The 23,038-nt window shown below is 42.2% G+C and overlaps 1 protein-coding gene across 3 annotated transcripts in view; it reads left to right on the top strand.

Annotated features, from left to right (window-relative positions):
* Nucleotides 1–2,001: 2,001 nt before the first annotated feature.
* LOC135524625 (KN motif and ankyrin repeat domain-containing protein 3-like) overlaps nt 2,002–23,038 on the top strand; it is a 34,367-nt gene continuing 13,330 nt past the window's right edge. Inside the window, exons 1-3 of one of the 3 annotated variants that reach the window (XM_064952332.1) lie at nt 2,002–2,172; nt 20,859–20,947; nt 21,084–22,970. In XM_064952332.1, coding sequence (XP_064808404.1) covers nt 20,911–20,947; nt 21,084–22,970 — 1,924 coding nt within the window. In that variant the 5' untranslated portion in view covers nt 2,002–2,172; nt 20,859–20,910. Of the gene's footprint in view, nt 2,173–3,159; nt 3,300–13,839; nt 20,699–20,858; nt 20,948–21,083; nt 22,971–23,038 lie in introns of those variants that run through there. The other 2 variants (XM_064952334.1, XM_064952333.1) reach the window with 2 other exon arrangements.

Genomic DNA, 23,038 nt, shown 5'->3' with positions numbered 1-23,038 from the left:
TATAAATCACCTTTCATCCTAAATAACTGCTCATTATTATTTGTAGATCAGCCAGTCCGCTCAATCATTGATCAGCAACTGCTCTCAAACACGGCTGATGTCTCTCTTGAAGACACATTCTGCTGATTCATCAAAGTAAAGATATTTTCAATGTACATGACAGAGCAGGGAAGCCATTACAAAACTTTGGTCAGATATGTGTGTGGTTAGTCAAGCACTGTTCCCTCTGTCACGCTCTTGTAAAATGGAACAATATTTTATTCAGTGACCAGATTTATCTTAACCCTTCCCTTAGAGGCTTTACTGGTCAGTAAGTAGTGCTTTGTACTATCTGAAATAACAGTGACTGTAATGCAATAGTGCCCTCTACTGTTAGGCCATATGGTTGCAGCCAGGTCAATAGGAGAAATTGTGAGACGTGTTGACATGATACGTGAAGGCATTGAAGATGACCCTCCCACTTTACGAAGCATAGACTTGGTTAATTCTTACTCTGCGAAGCCTAGATTTGTTTAATACTTTATAGATTATAGTTCAGTTTACATTTTTTTTAACATATCCTAGCAGACTGCATTTTTTTTTATTCCCACTTGAGTTTTTGTAACTAGCACTGAACAATAAAATAGTAACTGCTGTCTGGAAAACATAACATCTGTAGTCGCTGTTTCTGTTTGTAATTTAAAAAAACTGCTGGTCAGCAGAAAGGAACAGCTGCAAGTACAAGAAGGATGCTCATAAAAAAAGCAATTTCTCATTTTACTGGCTTCCGCTATACACACACACAATGCTGTCCAGGCATTGTAGGAATGGTAAATATTAAGGTGACTTTCCCCATCCAACATCTTTGCATTCTCAAGTGGGAAGTATTTCAATTGCTTTTATCCAAAACACTCCTGCCCTCCATGCGCTTTCCACACACACAAGCATCACTTACCTCATTACATTACCTCACATTGGGGACATTCCTGTGAATGTATTGTGTAAATGGTGGTTTCTACAGTGTTATATTGTATATCTGTATTGATGTTGATCTGATGATTTTTTTTTTGTTCTGAGCCAACACACAAAGATAAATTCCTAGTATTGTTTGTTGCATGGCTGTAATGTTTCCTGATTCTGATTCAATGTCCTATTAAAGTCACCTCAAAATGACTTGCAATAGAGCAGACATCCTATGAATGCTTTGAAGTTAACACAATTGAATCACATAGAATAAAAACATCATGCAAAAGTAATTCATAGCAACAAAACCTTACTGTTCAGTGTATTATTTTTCATTATGAAGGCATGATCGTTCTAAATAGATAATGCTATTGAGCAGAACATATTAAACGTCACTGACATCCTTTTCATGGCAAATCAAGGCAATATCCTTTCCTATGCAGGCTTTCCAATGTGTTCTGATTTACATTGGTATTTGACCAGATAACTATATTCTTCATAATTATTTTCATACAGTTATCACAAGCTAACTTAATTCCAAAACATTCCACTATGCACTAAATAGCTTGAAGGCAAACATGAACATATCTTTGTTCAAATAAATAAAGTATATTTTACGCTTCAGAGACTACATTTATGAATTAGAGCAGTAGTGAAACTTTCGCCATTTTTATAAAATTTAGAAACATCTGTTGGTAAAACAATAACTTATTTATCATTACTTACTGAATTTATTATCCCCAAGGGGAAATTTTGTTGCAGTGTCATGTACACGTTTAAAGTGTACATGACACTGCAACAAAATTTCCCCATTGACAAATGGCACTTGTCTAGGCCAACTACAACATGACAAAAAATGTTTTGCTCAATCATGACTCAATAATTTTGGCCACAAACTTATTTTTTAGATATTGTGATAAATATGCAAAGTTGGTTTTAATTTCGAAACATATTAAAAAGTATTTATATTATGTCTAAAACATCATAATGCATCAGTCACTTCCGCTGAGGTTTAAAGTACTTTCCACCGTTTCTGTCCCCTACTACTTCTATTGGGCACACATCCCCTTGCACGGATTGGTTGATTCGCCTGTCTATCATTGACTCATAAACCTGTTGAAGAGTGGGAAAGCGCAAGGGGTGGCATGTTTTTCCAGCCTAACTTTATTACCAAGAATGCTCGGAGAAATTATAGTGAAAGTTAAAAGAAAGCCTTAGGAAGTCTGAAAGGTAAGACAAACACATTTCAATGATACATTATTGCATGCACTACATATTCCTCGAACGGTAGCCTATCAAATGGGCTCAACATTTGCGTAAAAGCAAAGAGTACAGGTAAAGTTGCCGCTCTATCAGCTGTATGGACCATGCCTTGATTGATTTCTATCTCGTTTCCTTTTTACGTAGACCTACATAACATATTGTGTGCGCTTCTTATTTAGTGCATTGAAAATAGTGCTCAGATAGTTGTGAATGTTACCGACCCGTACGAAGCCCATCATATGCCTACGATACATTTGTTCCGTAACCAACTGTATTCTGAAAAGTCTGTAGCGAACCATCTGCCATAGTTTAAAACATAAACTGTACGGTTATATTTGTGTATAACCAATCTAGTAACGTTATATACGAATAAATTGTCCATAACATTTATTTATTTAGCATTTATTTAGTTTACTGCTCAGAGACAGCACATGAAAAGCCACAAGTAATATCCTGTGTGCATAAAGACAGTATCGTCAGGTCCACAAAGACCCCCATTTGAACAAAACTGGGCTAGTCCAAGAACATCTGTTTGAATTTAATTCAAATTAATTAAACATTTTTAGAGTGAGTTTAGTCTTGAGAAGAGAGAGAAATTTACACACCCCATGCAAGATAACTGTTAAAGTAGTACTTCATCGATGTATAGGCTACTGAACGCATAGAATGGCGTTATAAAGGTATTACATGAGGTTGGATGTCTGTTGATTGGTGACATTAGATTTAGACACGTACATTCAAGATTATAATCCACCCAGGAAGTAAAAAAAGAACTTTTTTACCCCAAGCAAAAAATATTTGGAGTTGTAGCTAAACAAAGTCGTCATCATCAAACAAACTGAAAGACATGACATGGTATGAAAATACTCCATTGTCAGTGAAATCCCCCCCCCCCCCCCCCACCTCTCTGCACATCCCCCATTAGGGCAACAATCTGTGGTGCTGTCAATTGTATTCACTCTGTGGAGGACAAGAAAGTTGTGTCTTGCTTCATAATAACACACATAATCACATTGTGATATGGGGATTACTAAATGAATCACAGCTTCGTGGAATTGGCTTGTTGTGATCACAATTGATTCTCCTATTGTGGGGTGAGTTGTGCTCCAGACATGGCTTGTCCAGACTGTAATTCATCCACTTGACTGCTAACCATCCCCATGTTGTCTGTCATGTGATTCTATGCTATAAACTGTCTTATTGCCAGCTCGAATTCATTAAATCATTGTTTTGTAACGTCCATATGCTTTCATCCTGAATTCACATGTTGTGAACCATCTGGCTTTCTTTGAAATGTGGATGTTAATTGTAAGATGACAAAATGTTGTGCATCTACAAGAACATACTGGTTCATGATGTACATTTCTAAATCTGTTTGTTTATATTTTAATGGAACATAAACCATTGATACAGGCTAGATAATTTCTACAACAATATACAGATAAACACAATTAAACCTTTCACTGGTTACGTGGGAAAGAAATTATCTAAGCTAAGGTTGGATGTAAAACAGAATTAATCATATTTGAGCAGCAAATATCTGTCCAAACAAGAGGCCTCTATTGTACATAGGATAATTGCATTGACTTGTTGTGCCCTTAGACAGTAGCCTCCATAGTTAAAAAATAAGTGGCTTTTTTTCTGTTGTCTCTTAGAAAAGGCAAACAGTTTTATGTTAAGTTTTTGAGTGTGATTATTTATGTTTAAGCATGAATTCACTGCCTCCGCATTTTCACACCATCAATGCAATGCTTTTCAAACTGTTATTGAAAACAATATTTCCTCCTGAGATCTATTTGAACAACCCCAAAGTTTTAGTAAAACGTCATATTTAACCTTTCTTGTTGTAAGTAAGTATCCATATGAAACGGCTTCATAACAATGTGAACATCCTCCTATCCAATAAAATATTAATGGTAAAAAGTTGGCAGTTGACACATTTGTATTCAGTTAGATTTTTTACCAAAACGCAATGTGGGAAAAAAACTAAAAAGTGGGTTTAAAGGCTTTAATAGGAGATGAAATTGCCTTTCTCAGATTGACAGTAGCTAAAGCACTTGCTCATGGCTGTTGTCAACCCGTTTGAGGAGCAGTGACTGATGTCTTGTTCTGCTATATATGTCTTGAGATTCATTGTAGCAAATCACAACAATTAAGCGTGTTGGACGGTAACATGTTAAGCTTTCAACAACATTGAGCTCACAGGGGGGATATGGTCGGGTTCCTGCAACTGTACACTTGAGTATGACTTACAGTGTCTGTCTTCAAAAATAGAACCACCATAATGTAGTGACGGGTGTTGTGGGGGCAGTGAAACTGTCTGATGCTGAGGACGTTCTCAGCATCTAACAAAACAAGAAAATATATATTACATTCTGTAATATATCGGTCTATATTCCAAAACCTTGATGCCATCATAGTAAATTTACTATGTTTCGTTTTCTTCTCTGCCTGTTCCCTTTACCTTTCATTCACCTTGAATATCCAATCTGCAGAGAGATTTGTTCATTGTTTGATTGAGTTAGATTATTGACTTATTCATTCAAGGCCACTTGAGGTTTGACCGTTCCCTGAACACTAGTTGTACAATCATCTCCTTTGATCAAGGCCTTCAGTGGATTTGATGTCTGCATCCCCATGGTTAAGTTGGCTCCATCTGCCATAGAGAGGTCTTTATATTGCATCTCTATCAATGAATCAATCAAATATATTTACAAAGTCCTTTTTACATCAGCCGATGTCACAAAGTGCTGTACAGAAACCCAACCTAAAACCCCAAACAGCAAGCAATGCAGATGTAGAAGCACGGTGAAAGGCCAGAACCCTAGGAAGAAACCTAGAGAGGAACCAGGCTCAGAGGGGTGGCCAGTCCTCTTCTGGCTATGCAGGGTGGAGATTATAACAGAACATGGCCAAGATGTTCAAATGTTCATAGATGACCTGCAGGGTCAGATAATATTAATCACAGTGGTTGTAGAGGGTGCAACAGGTCAGCACCTCAGGAGTAAATGTCAGTTGGATTTTCAAAGCCGATCATTCAACGTTAGAGACAGCATTTGTGGTAGAGAGAGGGTCCAAAACAGCAGGTCCGGGACAAGGTAGCGCGTCCAGTAACAGGTCAGGGTTCCATAGCCGCAGGTAGAACAGTTGAAACTGGAGCAGCAGCATGACCAGGTGGACTGGGGACAGCAAGGAGTCATCAGGCCAGGTAGTCCTGAGGCATGGTCCTAGGTCTCAGGTCCTCTGAGAGAAAGAGAGAGAGGAAAAAAAGAGAAAATTAGAGGGAGCATACTTAAATTCACACAGAACACCGGATGAGACAGGAGAAATACTCCAGTTTTAACAGACTGACCCTAGCCCCCGACACAAACTATTGCAGCATAAATACTGGAGGCTGAGACAGGAGCGGTCGGGAGACACTGTGGCCCTCTCTGACGATGCCCCCGGACAGGGCCAAACAGGCAGGATATAACCCCACCCACTTTGCCAAAGCACAGCCCCCACACCACTAAAGTGATATCATTCACTACAGCAGCCATATTGTTTATTGTTGATGATGCAAATGGCTCCAATATTCCGCAAAGAAGGCCTCTACTTGGATGTTTCTGACATTGGAGGAGTTATCATTCAAATAAAATAAAATGTTATTGGTCACAAACACATACAGTTGAAGTCGGAAGTTTGCATACACGTTAGCCAAATACATTTAAACACAGTATTTCACAATTCCTGACATTTAATCCTATTAAAAATTCCCTGTCTTAGGTCAATTGGGATCACCACTTTATTTTAAGGATGTGAAATGTCAGAATAATAGTAGAGAGAATGATTTACGTAAACTTCTGACCCACTGGAATTGTGATGAAGTGAATTATAAGTGAAATAATCTGTCTGTAAACAATTGTTGGAAAAATTACTTGTGTCATGCACAAAGTAGATTTCCTAAATGACTTGCTTTAGTTTTTTAACAAGAAATTTGTGGAGTGGTTGAAAAACGAGTTTTAATGAATCCAACCTAAGTGTATGTTAACTTCCGACTTCAACTGTATTTAGCAGATGTTATTGCGGGTGTAGCGAAATGCTTATTTTCCTAGCTTCAACAGTGTAGTAATATCTAACAATTCACAACAATGCACACACATCTCAAAGGAAAATAATGGAATTAAGAGGGTGCAGGGTTGTATAACCGATGGTAGGCGGCTAGTGATGGCTATTTAACAGTCTGATGGCCTTGAGATAGAAGCTGTTTATCAGTCTCTTGGTCCCAGCTTTGATGCACCTGTACTGACCTCGTCTTCTGAATGATAGTGGGGTGAACAGGCCGTGGCTCGGGTGGTTGATGTCCTTGATGATCTTTTTTTTTCTTCCTGTGACATCAGGTGCTGTATGTGTCCTGGAGGGCAGGCAGTGTGGCCCCGGTGATGCATTGGGCAGACCGCACAACCCTCTGGAAAGCCCTGCGGTTGCGGGTGGTGGCGTTGTCTTCACCACACTATTTGTGTGGGTGGACCATTTCAGACTGTCAGTGGTGTGTATGCCTTCTCCACTGCGGTCCCGTCAATGTGGATAGGGGCATGCTCCCACTGGTTTTTCCTGAAGTCCACGATCATCTCCTTCATTTTGTTGACGTTGAGGGTGAGGTTATTTTCCTGGCACACTCTGCCAGTCCCCTCACCTCCTCCCTGTGGGCTGTCTCATCATTGTTAGTAATCAGGCCTACTATGGTTGTGTCGTCTGCAAAGTTGATGATTGAGTTGGAGGTGTGTGTGGCCACGCAGTCATGGGTGAACATGTAGTACAGGAGGGGTCTCCAGGGCCCCGATCTTGATGATGAGCTTGCAGGGTACTATAGTTAATGAACAGTATTCTTACATAGGTATTCCTCTTGTCCAGATGGGATAGGGCAGTGTGCAGTGCAATGACGATTGCACAGTCTGTGGATCTATTGGGGCAGTAGGCAAATTGAAGTGGGTCTAGGGTGTCAGGTAAGGCAGAGGTGATATGATCCTTAACTAGCTTCTCAAAGCACTTCATGATGACAGAAGTGAGTGCTACGGAGCCGCGTTGATGGCACTGTGTTATTCTCAAACCTGGCGAAGAAGGTGTTTAGCTTATCCGGGAGCAAGACGTCGTCGTCCGCGACATGGCTGGTTTTCCCTTTGTTATCCGTGATTGTCTGTAGACCCTGCCACATACAGTTGAAGTCGGAAGTTTACACACACCTTAGCCAAATACATTTAAACTCAGTATTTCACAATTCCTGACATGTAATCCTATTAAAAATTCCCTGTTTTAGGTCAGTTCGGATCACCACTTTATTTTAAGAATGTGAAATGTCAGAATAATAGTATACAGAATGATTTATTTCAGCTTTTATTTCTTTCATCACATTCCCAGTGGGTCAGAAGTGTACATACAGTGGGGCAAAAAAGTATTGTATCAGCCACCAATTGTGCAAGTTCTCCCACTTAAAAAGATGAGAGAGGCCTGTAATTTTCATCATAGGTACACTTCAACTATGACAGACAAAATGAGGGAAAAAAATCCAGAAAATCACATTGTAGGATATTTTAAATGAATTCATTTGCAAATTAAGGTGGAAAATAAGTATTTCTGAGTCAGGTTTGTCGGCCTCTTTGCTCACACATGCTTTTTCAGTTCTGCCCACAAATTTTCTATAGGATTGACTTCAGGGCTTTGTGATGGCCATTCCAATACCTTGTCTTTCTTGTCCTTAAGGCATTTTGCACAACTTTGGAAGTATGCTTGGGGTCATTGTCCATTTGGAAGACCCATTTGCGACTAAGCTTTAACTTCCTGCCTGATGTCTTGAGATGTTGCTTTAATATATCCACATAATTAACCTAAGTGTATATAAACTTCCGACAACTGGACATCTCGTGTCTGAGCCGTTGAATTGCGACTCCACTTTGTCTCTGTACTGACTGTACTGTTTGATTGCCTTACAGAAGGAATATTCAACCATATTCCAAGTCACCTTGCCATGGTTAAATACGGTGGTCGGTGCTTTCAGTTTAGCGCAAATGCTGCCATCTGTCCACGGTTTCTGATTTAGATATGTTTTAATAGTCACGGTGGGAACAATATCAACATCTCCTATACACTTCCTGATGAACTCAGTCTCCTTGTCCGTGTATACATCATTGTTATTCTCCGAGGCTACCCGATACATATCCCAGTCTGCGTGATCAAAACAATCTTGACGCATGGATTACGTTTGGTCAAACCAGCGTTGAATAGACCTTAGCACGGGTACTTCCTGTTTGAGTTTCTGCCTATAGGAAGGGAGGTGCAAAATGGAGCCGTGATCTGATTTGCCGAAGGGAGGGCGGGGAAGGGCCTTGTAGGCATCCCGGAAGAGAGAATAGCAGTGGCCGAGTGTTTTCCCAGCGCGAGTACTACAGTCAATGTGTTGATAGAACTTCGGTAGCATTTTCCTCATATTTGCTTTGTTAAAATCCCCAGCTACAATAAATGCGGCCTTATTTGGCCAACTTGGAGATTGACACACCATCCTAAAAAGGACTGGTTGTCCTAGAGAGAAGATTTTATTGATATGAGTAGGAGCATACTAGAGGTCGACCGATGATGATTTTTCAACACCGATATCGATTATTGGAGGACCAAAAAAGCTGATACCGATTAATCGGCTGATTTAAAAAAAAAAATATTTGTAATAATGACAATTACAACAATACTGAATAAACACTTATTTTAACTTAATATAATACATCAATAAAAATCTATTTAGCCTCAAATAAATAATGAAACATGTTCAATTTGGTTTAAATAATGCAAAAACAAAGTGTTGGAGAAGAAAGTAAAAGTGCAATATGTGCCATGTAAAAAAGCTACCTTTTAAATTCCTTGCTCAAGACATGACAACATATGAAAGCTGGTGGTTCTTTTTAACATGAGACTTCAGTATTCCAAGGTAAGAGGTTTTAGGTTGTAGTTATAGTTATAGTATTTATAGAACTATTTCTCTCTATACCATTTGTATTTCATATACCTTTTGACTATTGGATGTTCTCATAGGCACTTTAGTATTGCCAGTGTAACAGTATAGCTTCCGTCCCTCTCCTGGCCTCGAACCAGGAACACATCGACAACAGCCACCCTCGAAGCAGCGTTACCCATGCAGAGCAAGGGGAACAACTACTCCAAGTCTCAGAGCGAGTGACGTTTGAAACGCTATTAGCGCGCACCCTGCTAACTAGCTAGTAATTTCACATCGGTTACACCAGCCTAATCTCGGGAGTTGACAGGCTTGAAGTCATAAACAGCGCAATGCTTGAAGCATTGTGAAGAGCTGCTGTCAAACACACAATAGTGCTGTTTAAATGAATGCTTATGAGCCTGCTGCTGCCTACCACCGCTCAGTCAGACTGCTCTATCAAATCATAGACTTAATTATAACATAACACACAGAAATACGAGCCTTTGGTCATTAATATGGTAGAATCTGGAAACTATCATTTCGAAAACAGAATGTTTATTATTTCAGTGAAATACGGAACTGTTTGGTATTTTATCTTACGGGTGGCATCCATAAGTCTAAATATTGCTGTTACATTGCACAACCTTCAATGTTATGTCATAATTACGTAAAATTCGGGCAAATTAGTTCGCAATGAGCCTGGCTGCCCAGACTGTTGCATATACCCTGACTCTGCGTGCAATGAACGCAAGAGAAGTGACAAAATTTCACCTGGTTAATTTTGCCTGCTAACCTGGATTTCTTTTAGCTAAATATGCATGTTTAAAAATATATACTTCTGTGTATTGATTTTAAGAAAGGCATGGGTGTTTATGGTTAGGTACAGTCCTGCAAAGATTGTACTTTACTTTAACTGTAAGGTTGCAAGATTGAATCCCGGAGCTGACATGCATGTTTAAAAATATATACTTCTGTGTATTGATTTTAAGAAAGGCATGGGTGTTTATGGTTAGGTACAGTCCTGCAAAGATTGTACTTTACTTTAACTGTAAGGTTGCAAGATTGAATCCCGGAGCTGACAAGGTAAAAATCTGTCGTTCTGCCCCTGAATAGGCAGTTAACCCACTGTTCCTAGGCCGTCATTGAACATAAGAATGTGTTCTTAACTGACTTGCCTAGTTAAATAAAGGTGTAAAAAAAAAACATTGGCCAAATACCGGCCCAAATTAATCGGCCATTCCTATTAATCGGTCGACCTCTCGAGCATACTGCTTAATGGGCTTTCATTGCACTGAAACATTATTAAATTGAATCTATCTTGGATATTAGATTGAGTCTCTACAACACAATATACAGTGTGTGAGAATAAATGAGCTAAAAATACCCATGTAAACTCTAACAAGGTCTGGGGGAGAGAGCCTATTTACTAATTGAATCTAGTGCCTTGAGATGCTGTTTATTCCCGCTTAAAGTGCAATCAGCTGCTTCTAACAATTTCCCCAAGGCCACTTTTTGAAACACCTAAAGGGATAATTTGGGATTGTGCCTCGATATATTTTAAGGCTCCCGAGTGGCGCAGGGGTCTAAGGCACTGCACCTTAGTTCTAGAGGTGTCACTACAGACCCTGGTTCGATCCTGGGCTGTATCACAAGCTGTGATCGGGAGTCCCAATTGGCCCATTGTCGTCTGGGTTAGGGGAGGGTTTGGCCGGGGTAGGCTGTCATTGTAAAATAACAATTTGTTTTTAATCGACTTGCCTAGTTAAATATACAGTAAATATACAGTATGATTCTCAGCTTTACTTTGAGGTGAGCAGAGCTTACGCATTGCCATTTTTGTTAAGTCTTGGATCTGGAGAAGGTTTTCCCACAAAACAGCTGTCCCTATCCTCCTTTATAAACTTGAAGTAAAGATGTTGGTGAATAAGTGTAATTTGCATCAGTAAAGGAAATAACTGACTAATAAACAGGTTTTGGAGTGTGGTTTTAGACAACTGCGGCAAGCTGACATCTGGTCTTTTTACTGGAGGTATGAAAATAAAACATCTGGCGGCTTCATTTGCTACTGTTGTGAAGAAGGCAAATGGTTCAGTCTCAAATGGTTCAGTCTCTATGCTGCATGCAGCTCCTAGGCTTGCCAAATGGGTCAATAAGATCATGTTTCCAGAGACCTAGACATTAGGCTATGTTTTTATTGCATCATTTATTGGACCATTCCAAGTCCAGTCAAGTCGTTTTCTTAGTTGACAATATAACAGTTTGAAAATAAACCATTTGAAAAAGTAAAGTAGTTAATTCAATCTCAGTACAGTGACTTGGGTTGAAGTTGAACAGTAAGATGTTGCAGAACCATGGCACTAATTTTAATTTGATCCACTTTCTCCCCAGTGACATTACAGACAGTACATGTCAGAATGTCTTACCATTTCTGTTTTCCACTAAGGCCTATATGAGGACCCTTGCTGATGAGCTAGACCTTCAGACCATTTTAGAAAGGGCTTTGGCAGTACATTGACCATTGTAAAATCTGCATGCAAATAGCTCCACTTTGAGTGTGGTGCTTGGAGCCAACATGGTTAGACTGGGTTTTGTACTTGGCCTTCCAAACACCATTCAAAGCCACGGACTTCCCCAATGCCTGATTGAATTCACTTTGTGACATTTTGAACCCTTTGGGGAGGGAGAGTGAGGGGGAACGGGAATGGGAGATTGAACAAGGAACAAGGAGACCTCAGAAAACTTTTGCAAACAGCCTCACCACCGAAGTGGCATAATGCCTCATTGTGGGGCTTGAATGTGTGTGGGGGAGGGGGGGATGCATGTGATGTTTGATACCCAAGTTGATAGTTAAAAGATTGGGTTTTAGTCTAGAAGCGTATTTAAGGCTGTAAGGGCAAAACTTTGGACTGCAATGTGTTTGTGTATCTCGAAATCCCTCATTGACATCAACGCATGATTTACGAGACAGAATTACGGATACGGATGTGGCCCTAAATACCTGGGGAAACATCTGGTGGCAGGGGTTATTTCTGTGAACTTCCCAGGCACTTCATGCTGTGTACACATTTGCATGTCTAATTTCTGCATTATGTGTCGTGATGGGATGCTTGGATGCCAGGAAAAGACCAGGAGCTGTAGTGGATTTGCGTTAATGTGTGTTTGCGTTAGAGGTCGACCGATTAATCGGAAAGGCCGATTAATCAGGGCCGATTTCAAGTTTTCATAACAATCGGAAATCGGTACTTTTGGGCGCCGATTTGCAAATTGTTATTATTATTATTTTTTTATACCTTTAATTAACTAGGCAAGTCGGTTAAGAACACATTTATCACACACTTATTTTCAATGATGGCCGAAGAACGGTGGGTTAACTGCCTTGTTCAGGGGCAGAACGACAGATTTTCACCTTGTCAGCTCGGGGGATCCAATTTTGAAACCTTACAGTTAACTAGTCCAACGCAATAACGACCTGCCTCTCTCTCTCGTTGCACTCCACAAGGAGTGCCTGTTATGCGAATGCAGTAAGCCAAGGTAAGCTGCTAGCTAGCATTAAACTTATCTTATAAAAAACAATCAAACATAACCACTAGTTAACTACACATGGTTGATGACATTACTAGATATTATCTAGCGTGTCCTGCATTGCATATAATCTGACTGAGCATACAAGTATACAAGTATCTAAGTATCTGACTGAGCGGTGGTAAGCAGAAGCAGGCGCGTAAACATTCATTCAAACAGCACTTTTGTGCGTTTTGCCAGCAGCCCTTCGTTGTGCATCAAGCATTGCGCTGTTTATGACTTCAAGCCTATCAACTCCCGAGATGAGGCCGGTGTGACCGAAGTGAAATGGCTAGCTAGTTAGCCTGCGCTAATAGCGTTTCAAACGTCACTCGCTCTGAGCCTTCTAGTAGATGTTCCCCTTGCTCTGCATGGGTATCGCTGCTTCGATGGTGGCTGTTGTCGTTGTGTTGCTGGTTTGAGCCCAGGGAGGAGCAAGGAGAGGGACGGAAGCTATACTGTTACACTGGCAGTACTAAAGTGCCTATAAGAACATCCAATAGTCAAAGGTTAATGAAATACAAATGGTATAGAGTGAAATAGTCCTATAATAACTACAACCTAAAACTTCTTACCTGGGAATATTGAAGACTCATGTTAAAAGGAACCACCAGCTTTCATATGTTCTCATGTTCTAAGCAAGGAACTGAAACGTTAGCTTTCTTACATAGCACATATTGTACTTTTACTTTCTTCTCCAACACTTTGTTTTTGCATTATTTAAACCAAATTATTTACTTTAGGCAAAATTGATTTTATTGATGTATTATATTAAGTTAAAATAAGTGCTCATTCAGTATTGTTGTAATTGTCATTATTACAAATAAAAAAATTAAAAAATCGTCCGATTGATAGGTATCGGCTTTTTTGGTCCTCCAATAATCGGTATCGGTATTGAAAAATCATAATCGGCCGACCTCTAGTTTGCGTTCCTGTGTGCACGTGTTCTTGTTTTGCAGAAACTTAGGCTGCTTTTCGACAGTAAAAGCAGTGTTACACTAGTGTACATCTCCTTTGTTTATACTAGGGAAATTGTGTTTCCAAAGCTAGGGCTGACAGTGAGAACTTGTGAAGAGCAGAATCAACAACCTCTTCATAATCAAAATAGTTGCTTTGTGAGAAGGTGTTAAAGTTCACAGTTAGACAGTGTTATGTAAATTACAGCTGAAAAGTAACAGTAGCCTGGCTTTGGCTCAGTGAGACACGGGTAGATGGAAACAGAAAAGTGAGTCTTTTTGGTAAAACAGGGGTTAATCCTGTATGGCAATACACAAGTAGCGTGTTTGTTCAGCTCCTCGTTTTTGCTTGTCTTCTCCCTGGATTTTTCTTCTGGTGTCACAGGAAGCAGCTTTTTGGCCTTAGCGATGGGTTTCCTGTCAGGATTGGAGCGGCCCTGAGTTCCTACTGCGAGACAATAGGAGGTTTCCCCTGTGGGCCGGGTGCTGTTCTCAGACCTGCTTCCCTTCAGGAAACTGCAGATTTATCCCAGCAGCTGAGCTGTACTGAGCTGAGCCACACTGACTCAAACAAGGATTAGAGTGAGGCACTACCCTATGAGTGTGTGTCTCTTCTGAATGGGGCTTTTGTTATGTTCAGTAGTCTGATGGTAAAGATGAGCCTGTAGTTGTGGTGGGGTGGGGTGGGCTGGAAGGATGAAGGAATAGCCTTGCCCAATAAGACCCGAATCTCGGTTAATAAGTGTGGGCTGATCTGGAGTGACTATCGTCTATCTATGGAGCTAGAAGCCTTGCTTTCTCTATTGTCAGCCGGATTTGCTGTTGACCCTCTCCTTTGAGGGAAAAGGGAGGTGGTGGCCGGGATGAGGTCACTTTTCCAAAACATGGCTCCTACCATGTAGCCAGCAGCCCTTGGCCAGAACACTTCCTGTTGAAAAGCAGCGCTGGAAAAGTATTCTTCAGTGTTAGAATTATGGTGAATGCCGGGGAAACAGTCACCTCAGTGATAATGGTAGAGAGTCGTTATGTTAAACAGGATATCAAATCTCTATAGAAACCCTCAACAGCTATTGGAAATATGTGCAATTGCTTAGTTTATAGTAGCTTGGCTTCAATTTGTAGAGTATTCCAGTGTGTCCGAATCCAATGACGGCTTTACAAAGTTAAACCCTTCTATTAGTTTTATATTGACTTACAGCCATAGGCATTTGTTTTTGTCATTTATGGGATCATATGACATGATCTACAAGATTGCAACAACAACATAGAACATTGTGTAACAGGCAGTTGCGCTTGCATGTGTCTGTGTGTGCGGTCACATCATGCGGGTGTATGTGTGTGTGACATGGCTGTGGCTGTGGCTCACTGCTGTTGATGAAACAAAGGGGGATACCTAGTCAGTTGTTCAACTGAATGCCTTCAACTGAAATGTGTCTTCCACATTTAACCCTACCCCTCTGAATCAGAGAGGTGCGGGGGGCTGCATTAATCGACATCCACGTCCTCGGTGCCCGGGGAACAGTGGGTTAACTGCCTTGCTCAGGGGCAGAACGACAGATTTTTACCTTTACAGCTCGGGATTTGATCCAGCAACCTTTCAGTTACTGGCCCAACGCTCTAACCACTAGGCAGAGGGATGTGGCTTCTCCCGCTGATTGTGTGTTGTAATTTGGTGCCTGTCATCAGGACCTGGAAAAACATCTTGAACGGGCCTGTTTGTGCTGAGTGGGAGCTGGTGACACTAAGTAAGGAGGAGTGAGGGAAGGAGTGGGTGGCATAGAGGCTCGGCTTCATGTCTATTTTACACTCCTCTAATCTGAGGAGAGGGAGTGGGTGGGATGGAGGCTACGTGTCTATGTTAAACTCTTCTGATCTGAGGAACAGGCATCTGGGGCAAATCTGAGACACTTGGAATTTGGCGGTTGCTAATACCTGACTAAGGGTTTCTTTGTGTTTATCTAAGTGTGGTCAATCCTGCCTCGTTACCCCTGGCTTTTTCACAAGGTTGGTTATGAGTTTGTGGCTGTGTAGATAACCTAATCCTTCCAACATGATGATATGTGCAACAGTGGCAATTGTTACTGAGTGGACTATCCTGGCTAAATAAAATAAATTAGTTGTTTGGAAGTTGAGATGATTTAGAGATTGGTTAATATGCGCAGCACCTTGACTAATTTGACTGGATGTTGTGAAGAAGGCCTTGGAGTTATACCAGACTGGGAATTGAAATCCTGGCCCTAGTAAAGTTATAGGCTATAACTAAGGCCCAGAGTTTTCCCTAGCCAGGAAAATGTTTTTGCTAGATGGCCTTAGAACCCTGTGTTTGAAGGAGAGGGTTTTCCCTCTGGCTGGAAGAACGAAGCGGTGACAGCAGGCATGTCTGAAGCTAACCAGAGTCCCCCAGACACCTCTATTTTTTTTGTGTTTTATTTTAATCCAATGCCTCTCTTTGTGGAATATTAATGTAGGCTACGCTGGGCTTTGCTGTCAGTGTCATCATTTTGTGCATAGCTTCTCCTTGAATTACAACGAGAGATTACAGAAAATCCATGTATTTGGAGATGTTTTTTAAATTTATCCTTCTATGTTATCACAACTGCCATGTCGGTCTACATGTCCCAGCCTGGTCCATGCCAGAAAGTTGTGAGAGGGAAGTGTGGTGGAATGTGCCAGAGGCTATAGGGAAACAGAATCTGTGTATTTGTGTGTTAGGGTGCTCTGACCCTGTGTCGATCTCTCTTTCTTAGTCTAGTTGTCTAAGGAAATGTGACCCACAACTCTGGACTCTGTATATGTGTTGGTGTGTATGTTAGCTTTTCTATAAGAGTTGTCATTCTGGGTCGGTGAGAGAAATAACATACTACTTTAGCTACGAAGGCTTTAAAAACCCCACCCCAGACCAATGGAAGAAATTGCTTTTCAACAAGGGGTGAATTCAGAAATATTGCTAAATGGATTCTCTCTACTTGTAATTTGCCCAGCAGGCTGTCTTGTAAGCCATGTGAGAACATATGTGACCGACTGGCTCAATTCGGTCTTCTGTAGCAAAATTTGAAATTGTGTTTTTTACATTGGATAAAAGTAAAGACTCAGAGCTAGAAAGTATATATTGAACACAACAGTTGAGGAACAATGGGAAAGTAATTCTGCTTTGAAAGTTGATAAACTTGTAACCCCACTTTTGAGAAAATGTTCCTTGAATGTTTTGGTACACCTACTGGAAAGCTCTTCGTTGTCTACACTCATTCAGCATCGTCACACCCTCTTAAGCATTAGCCCCACCAGTCTCTTTATGGATTCACTTGAGGCCATGTGCTAAACAACCAAAGATTTCAATACTGGTTTATACTACGTCTATTGACATGTCTGTAGACAGTTGTCGCAGTGACATCATGAACATTCTATTGTTGTTCGACATCAAACTTGTCGTTGTTCTTATGAAAAAGTATAAACACAAAAATGACAGGCTGCATGACATCAGCAGCCTGGTGGTCCAAAATAGCATAACTGGTTTATTTTAACACCAATAAACCCATCTGTTTAAAAATGAATTTAGTATATGTCAATCTAGCAAACCAGGCAACTAAAAGCAACTTTCTCAACAATGTTTTGGTTCGTTTCTAGCTTGTTAACTGGCTAGCTAAAGTTAAGTTAAGTTAGCTGGCTAGCCAGTTCAAATAATTACCATATCATATAGCTGACAATGTCTCAACTTTAGCTAATTTGTATTCATTATTACAGGAAAATAAACTCACAACAAGATCATTATTTGCTAGTTAATGGCGAGCTAATTTCAGAAAATAGCTTATGGTTGTGAGTGTGACGAAATAAAAGTCGGGCATTCTACCGGAGAATTTTAGAACTTGGTCTCGTTGGCCTAACGTTTATAACCTAATTTTGACTTTGGTGCAGGTCATGTTGATCTTCACATTACTGTCTCTGGTAAATGCACACTATATCAAATAAAAGACAGGTTTATTTGTCACATGCACAGGATATAGAAGGTGTTAGCTACCAGGCTATAACTATATATATATATTTTTTTACATTTTAATTTAAGCAGGTAGGCCAGTTGAGAACAAGTTCTCATTTACAACTGTGAACTGGCCAATATAAAGCAAAGCAGTGGGCCAAAAACAACAACACAGAGTTACACATGGGATAAACAAATGTACAGTCAATAATACAATAGAAAAATCTGTATATAGTGTGTGCAAATGAAGTAAGGAGGTAAGGCAATAAATAGGCCATAGTGGTGAAGTAATTACAATTGAGTAATTAACACTGTGGTGAGAGATGTGCAGATGAAGATGTGCAAGTAGAAGTACTGGTGTGCAAAAGAGCAGAAAAAACAAAGACAAATATGGGATGAGGTAGGTAGTTGGTTGGATGGATGGGCTATTTACAGATGGGCTGTGTACAGTTGCAGCGATCGGTAAGCTGCTCTGACAGCTGATGCTTAAAGATAGTGAGGGAGATATCAGTCTCCAACTTCAGGGATTTTTAAAATTTGTTCCAGTCATTGGCAGCAGAACTGGAAGGAAAGGTGGCCAAAGTAGGTGTTGGCTTTGGGGATGACCAGTGAAATATACCTGCTGGAGCGTGTGCTACGGGTGGGTGTTGCGATGGTGACCAGTGAGTTGAGATAAGATGGAGCTTTACCTAGCAAAGACATATAGATGACCTGGAGGCAGTGGGTTTGGCGACAAATATGTACAGCCATAGCCCAAATTTTTGAGAATGACACAAATATTAATTTCCACAAAGTTTGCTGCTTCAGTGTAATTAGATATTTTTGTCAGATGTTACTATGGAATACTGAAGTATAATTACAAGCATTTCATAAGTGTCAAAGGCTTTTATTGACAATTGCATGAAGTTGATTCAAAGAGTCAATATTTGCAGTGTTGACCCTTCATTTTCAAGGCCTCTGCAATCTGCCCTGGCATGCTGCCAATTAACTTCTGGGTCCCATCCTGACTGATGGCAGCCCATTCGTGCATAAGCAATGCTTGGAGTGGTGCTCCATCATACTGGAAAAGGCATTGTTCGTCACCAAATTGTTCCTGGATGGTTGGGAGAAGTTGCTCTCGGAGGATGTGTTGGTACCATTTTTTATTAATGGCTGTGTTCTTAGGCAAAATTGTGAGTGAGCCCACTCCCTTGGCTGAGAAGCAACCCCACACTTGAATGGTCTCAGGATGCTTTACTGTTGGCATGACCTTGTCTTCTCTGGACAAGCTTTTTTCCGGATGCCCCAAACAATCGGAATGGGGAATCATCAGAGAAAATGACTTTACCCCAGTCCTCAGCAATCCAATCCCTGTACCGTTTGCAGAATATCAGTCTGTCCCTGATGTTTTTCCTGGAGAGAAGTGGCTTCTTTGCTGCCCTTCTTGACACCAGACCATTCTCCAAAAGTCTTCGCCTCACTGTGCGTGCAGATGCACTCACACCTGCCTGCTGCCATTCTTGAGCAAGCTCTGTACTGGTGGTGCCCCGATCCCACAGCTGAATCAACTTCAGGAGACGGTCCTTGTGCTTACTGGGCTTTCTTGGGCTCCCTGAAGCCTTCTTCACAACAATTGAACCGCTCTCCTTGAAGTTCTTGATAATCCAATAAATGGTTGATTTAGGTGCAATATTACTGGCAGCAATATCCTTGCCTGTGAAGCCCTTTATTTGCAAAGCAATGATGAGGGCACATGTTTCCTTACAGGTAACTATGGTTGACAGAGGAAGAACAATGATTCCAAGCACCATCCTCCTTTTGAAGCTTCCAGTCTGTTATTCAAACTCAATCAGCATGACAGAATTGTCCTTGTCAACACTCACACCTGTGTTAACGAGAGAATCACTGACATGATGTCAGCTGGTCCTTTTGTGGCAGGGCTGAAATGCAGTGGAAATGTTTTTTTTGCGATTCAGTTAATTTACATGGCAAAGCGGGACTTTGCACATTACAGCCCTATTCTTAAATTGATTAAATAAAACATTTTCATCATCAATGTACATACAAAAACCCATAATGACAAAGCAAAAACTGTTTTTTAGAAATGGTTGCAAATAATTAAAAAACAAAACAGAAATACCTTATTTACATAAGTATTGAGACACTTTGCTATGAGACTTGAAATTGAGCTCAGGTGCATACTTTTTCCATTGATTATCCTAAAGACTCTCAGACCATGAGAAACAAGATTCTGTGGTATGGTGAAATTAAGATTGAGATCTTTGGCCTGAATGCCAAGCGTCACGTCTGGAGGAAACCTGGCACCATCCCTAAGGTGAAGCATGGTGGTGGCAGCGTCATGCTGTGGGGATGTTTTTCAGCGGCATTGACTGGGAGACTAGTCAGGATTGAGGGAAAGATAAACGGAGCAAAGTATAGAGAGATCCTTGATGAAAACCTGCTCCGATCCTAAGCACACAGCCAAGACAATGCACGAGTGGCTTCGGGACAAGTCTCTGAATGTCCTTGAGTGGCCCAGCCAGAGCCTGGACTTGAACCCGATCAAACATCTCTGGAGAGACCTGAAAATAGCTGTGCAGCGACGCTCCCTATCCAACCTGTACAGAACTTGAGAGGATCTGCAGAGAAGAATGGGAGAAACTCTCCAAAAGAGCTTGAATGCCAAGCGTCACATCTGGAGCAAACCTGGCACCATCCATAAGGTGAAGCATGGTGGTGGCAGCATCATGCTGTGGGGATGTTTTTCAGCGGCAGTGACAGGGAGACTAGTCAGGATTGAGGGAAAGACGAACGGAGCAAAGTACAGAGAGATCCTTGATGAAAACCTGCTCCGACCCTAAGCACACAGCCAAAACAACGCACGTGTGGCTTTGGGTCAAGTCTCTGAATGTCCTTGAGTTGCCCAGCCAGAGCCTGGACTTGAACCCGATCGAACAACTCTGGAGAGATCTGAAAATTGCTGTGCAGCGATGCTCCCCATCCAACCTGTACAGAACTTGAGAGGATCTGCAGAGAAGAATGGGAGAAACTCCCCAAATACAGGTGTGCCAAACTGAATACTTATGTAAATGTGATATTTCCTTTTTAGAATAAGGCTGTAACATAACAAAATGTGTAAAAAGTCAAGGGGTCTGTAAACTATCCTCAGAAACACACATACAGTACACAGGTATCTGAGTCTCTGTGTCCATTCTCTGCCCAGGTTGTGAGTAGATTCTCTGGGGGCTTCTGCTGAAAGGTGTCAGTCCACAACCATGACTCAGTCTGTGCAGGTCAACCCAAAGCTGCCTGGTAAGCACATTTCACCTCTATTTTTTTCATTAGACGTTCAGTTCCAGCTGGTATTTACCAAGTCATTATGTGGTAACAAATTATGGATATAGTCTAATTGCTACCTGTTATTATAATGTTTTATTGCGACTTGCAGATCTGGGCGCACCGTTTCTATACTCCAGTCGGGAAGAGGCGGATCAACAGGGCTCTTATTCGGTCCAGACACCGTATGGCTTCCAGCTGGACCTGGACTTCCTCAAGTATGTGGAGGAAATAGAAAGCGGCCACCACGTCCGACGGGCACCCGTAAACTCCCGCAGGTCATCCCGGGGGGTCAAAGTCTCCCAGCGGAGCCCGAGTGTGGGGGGACGCGCCAGCGGCTGGACCTCCACAGAGTCCCTCTCCTCGCCCGCCAGTGAAGATGGTCGAGTGCCCCCTCCCCCACCCCCACGGAATCGCATTGGCTCTGCTCCCAGTGAGGGGCAACCCCTGTCCTCGCTATCTGTCCTCAGCCCTCCTCTCTCTGCCGGCGCCAAAGTGCCACCACCACCTCCACTACGTAACTCCAGAGTAGAGAGGACCCTCCTGGAGACCAGCCTGAGACTGCAGCAGGAGCAGAGCCATCAGCACCAAAATGGCACCCGTTTCCAGCTCTCAGACCCACCAAAGCAAAACTCTAGGACTGCCCCTATCCATGTCACCCCAGCTAGTGCAGCAGCCAGCGTGGATGGACAGCTCTTGCACCTGTCCTCTGCCTCTCCCAGCCCATCTCAGAGTAGCCTGCACAGACCCAGTCCCCACACCTCCGGTAAGAGCACCCCGGCCTCTAGCACCGGAATGGCTACTCTGCCCCCCAGCCAATTGCAGACGGTGAGAGAACAGATGGCCACTGCCCTGAAGCAACTGAAGGAGATGGAGGAGCGAGTAAAGGGTGTCCCAGTGCTGGAAAGAGAGGTGGCCAAGCTACAGGCTGAGAAAGACATGCTCCTACTGGCACTGCAGGAGAAGAAGACCTTGGTGGCCCAACAACAGGCTACAACAGTAGTCAGCAGTACTAATACCACCACGTTGGACTCAGGCACACAGAGTCAGGAACGTCCTATTTTATCCCCGAAGAGTCCCAGATGTCCAAAGAGTCCCAGTAAATTAGAGGACCTCAGAAAGCTGACAGAGAAGTTCGAAGGCAAGACAGAAAAAGATGGAGCACGTTCTGAGAAAGTTCTGGAAAAGGTTGTGGAGAAGAAGTCTGTGGCCATCGGGGACGACATGTTGCTGGATGCTGGGGTCTTCTACTACAGCCTGGGCACCAAGGACGCCTCAGAGGGCACGCTGCAGATGGACGTCTGCGAGAAAGGAATGGCCACGGAGGCGCCGGCCATCCGCGAGGAGGGGGTGCAGGCTGTAGTGGAGACAGAGGAGGCCTCAGTTTGGGTGATGGAATCCCAGCTGGGCCTAAGCAGCGATGCCCAGAGGGAGATCGACACCCTACAGGACAACATCAAGTTCCAGCAGGAGTCCATCTCGGTTCTGGAGGGGCGACTTGGCCAGGCTGACGAGGTCCTGGCGGTGCTCAAAGCCCAGGAGAATGAAAGGAAGTCCAAGGCAATGTCCGAAAAGGGCGTCCTTGTTAAACCAGACTCTGCCCATGCCCAAGTGGGGACTGAAGCCTCTACAATGTCCGCACCAGCTTCACAGAATGTCGCAGTCTCCTGTTGTCCTGAGGTGGTTGACGCATGTGTAGGTGAGGATTTGAGAGCCAGATATTACGACCAGAGCACTCAGACTGACTCTGTGGAGATCCCTGCAGAAGCGGAATCAACCCCAGTAGTACTGGTCAGCACTGGAAGTCAATGGGAGAATCTGTACAAGGAGGAGGACATAGAGCAGAAAGCTCCAGTCACTGCGCTGAAGAGGAGACAGACGACCATCGCGGAGTACAAGGTCAACCCTGGCAAGGAGACGGTCAGTTTACCCAAAGGAAAGGGAGTAAAAGAGGAGGAAATGGCGCCCAGCACTCCAACAACTGCAACAACGGTTGGAAGTGAGTGCCAAGTGTATTTATTTAACTGTTATACAATAGTACTTCATATAGAAGATAAATGATTCCCC

The sequence above is a fragment of the Oncorhynchus masou genome, chromosome 31 (assembly GCF_036934945.1).
Source record: "Oncorhynchus masou masou isolate Uvic2021 chromosome 31, UVic_Omas_1.1, whole genome shotgun sequence".
Taxonomy (NCBI): domain Eukaryota; kingdom Metazoa; phylum Chordata; class Actinopteri; order Salmoniformes; family Salmonidae; genus Oncorhynchus; species Oncorhynchus masou.
Note: the sequence above shows the minus strand (reverse complement) of the source record. Positions and strands in the feature narration are given on the sequence as shown.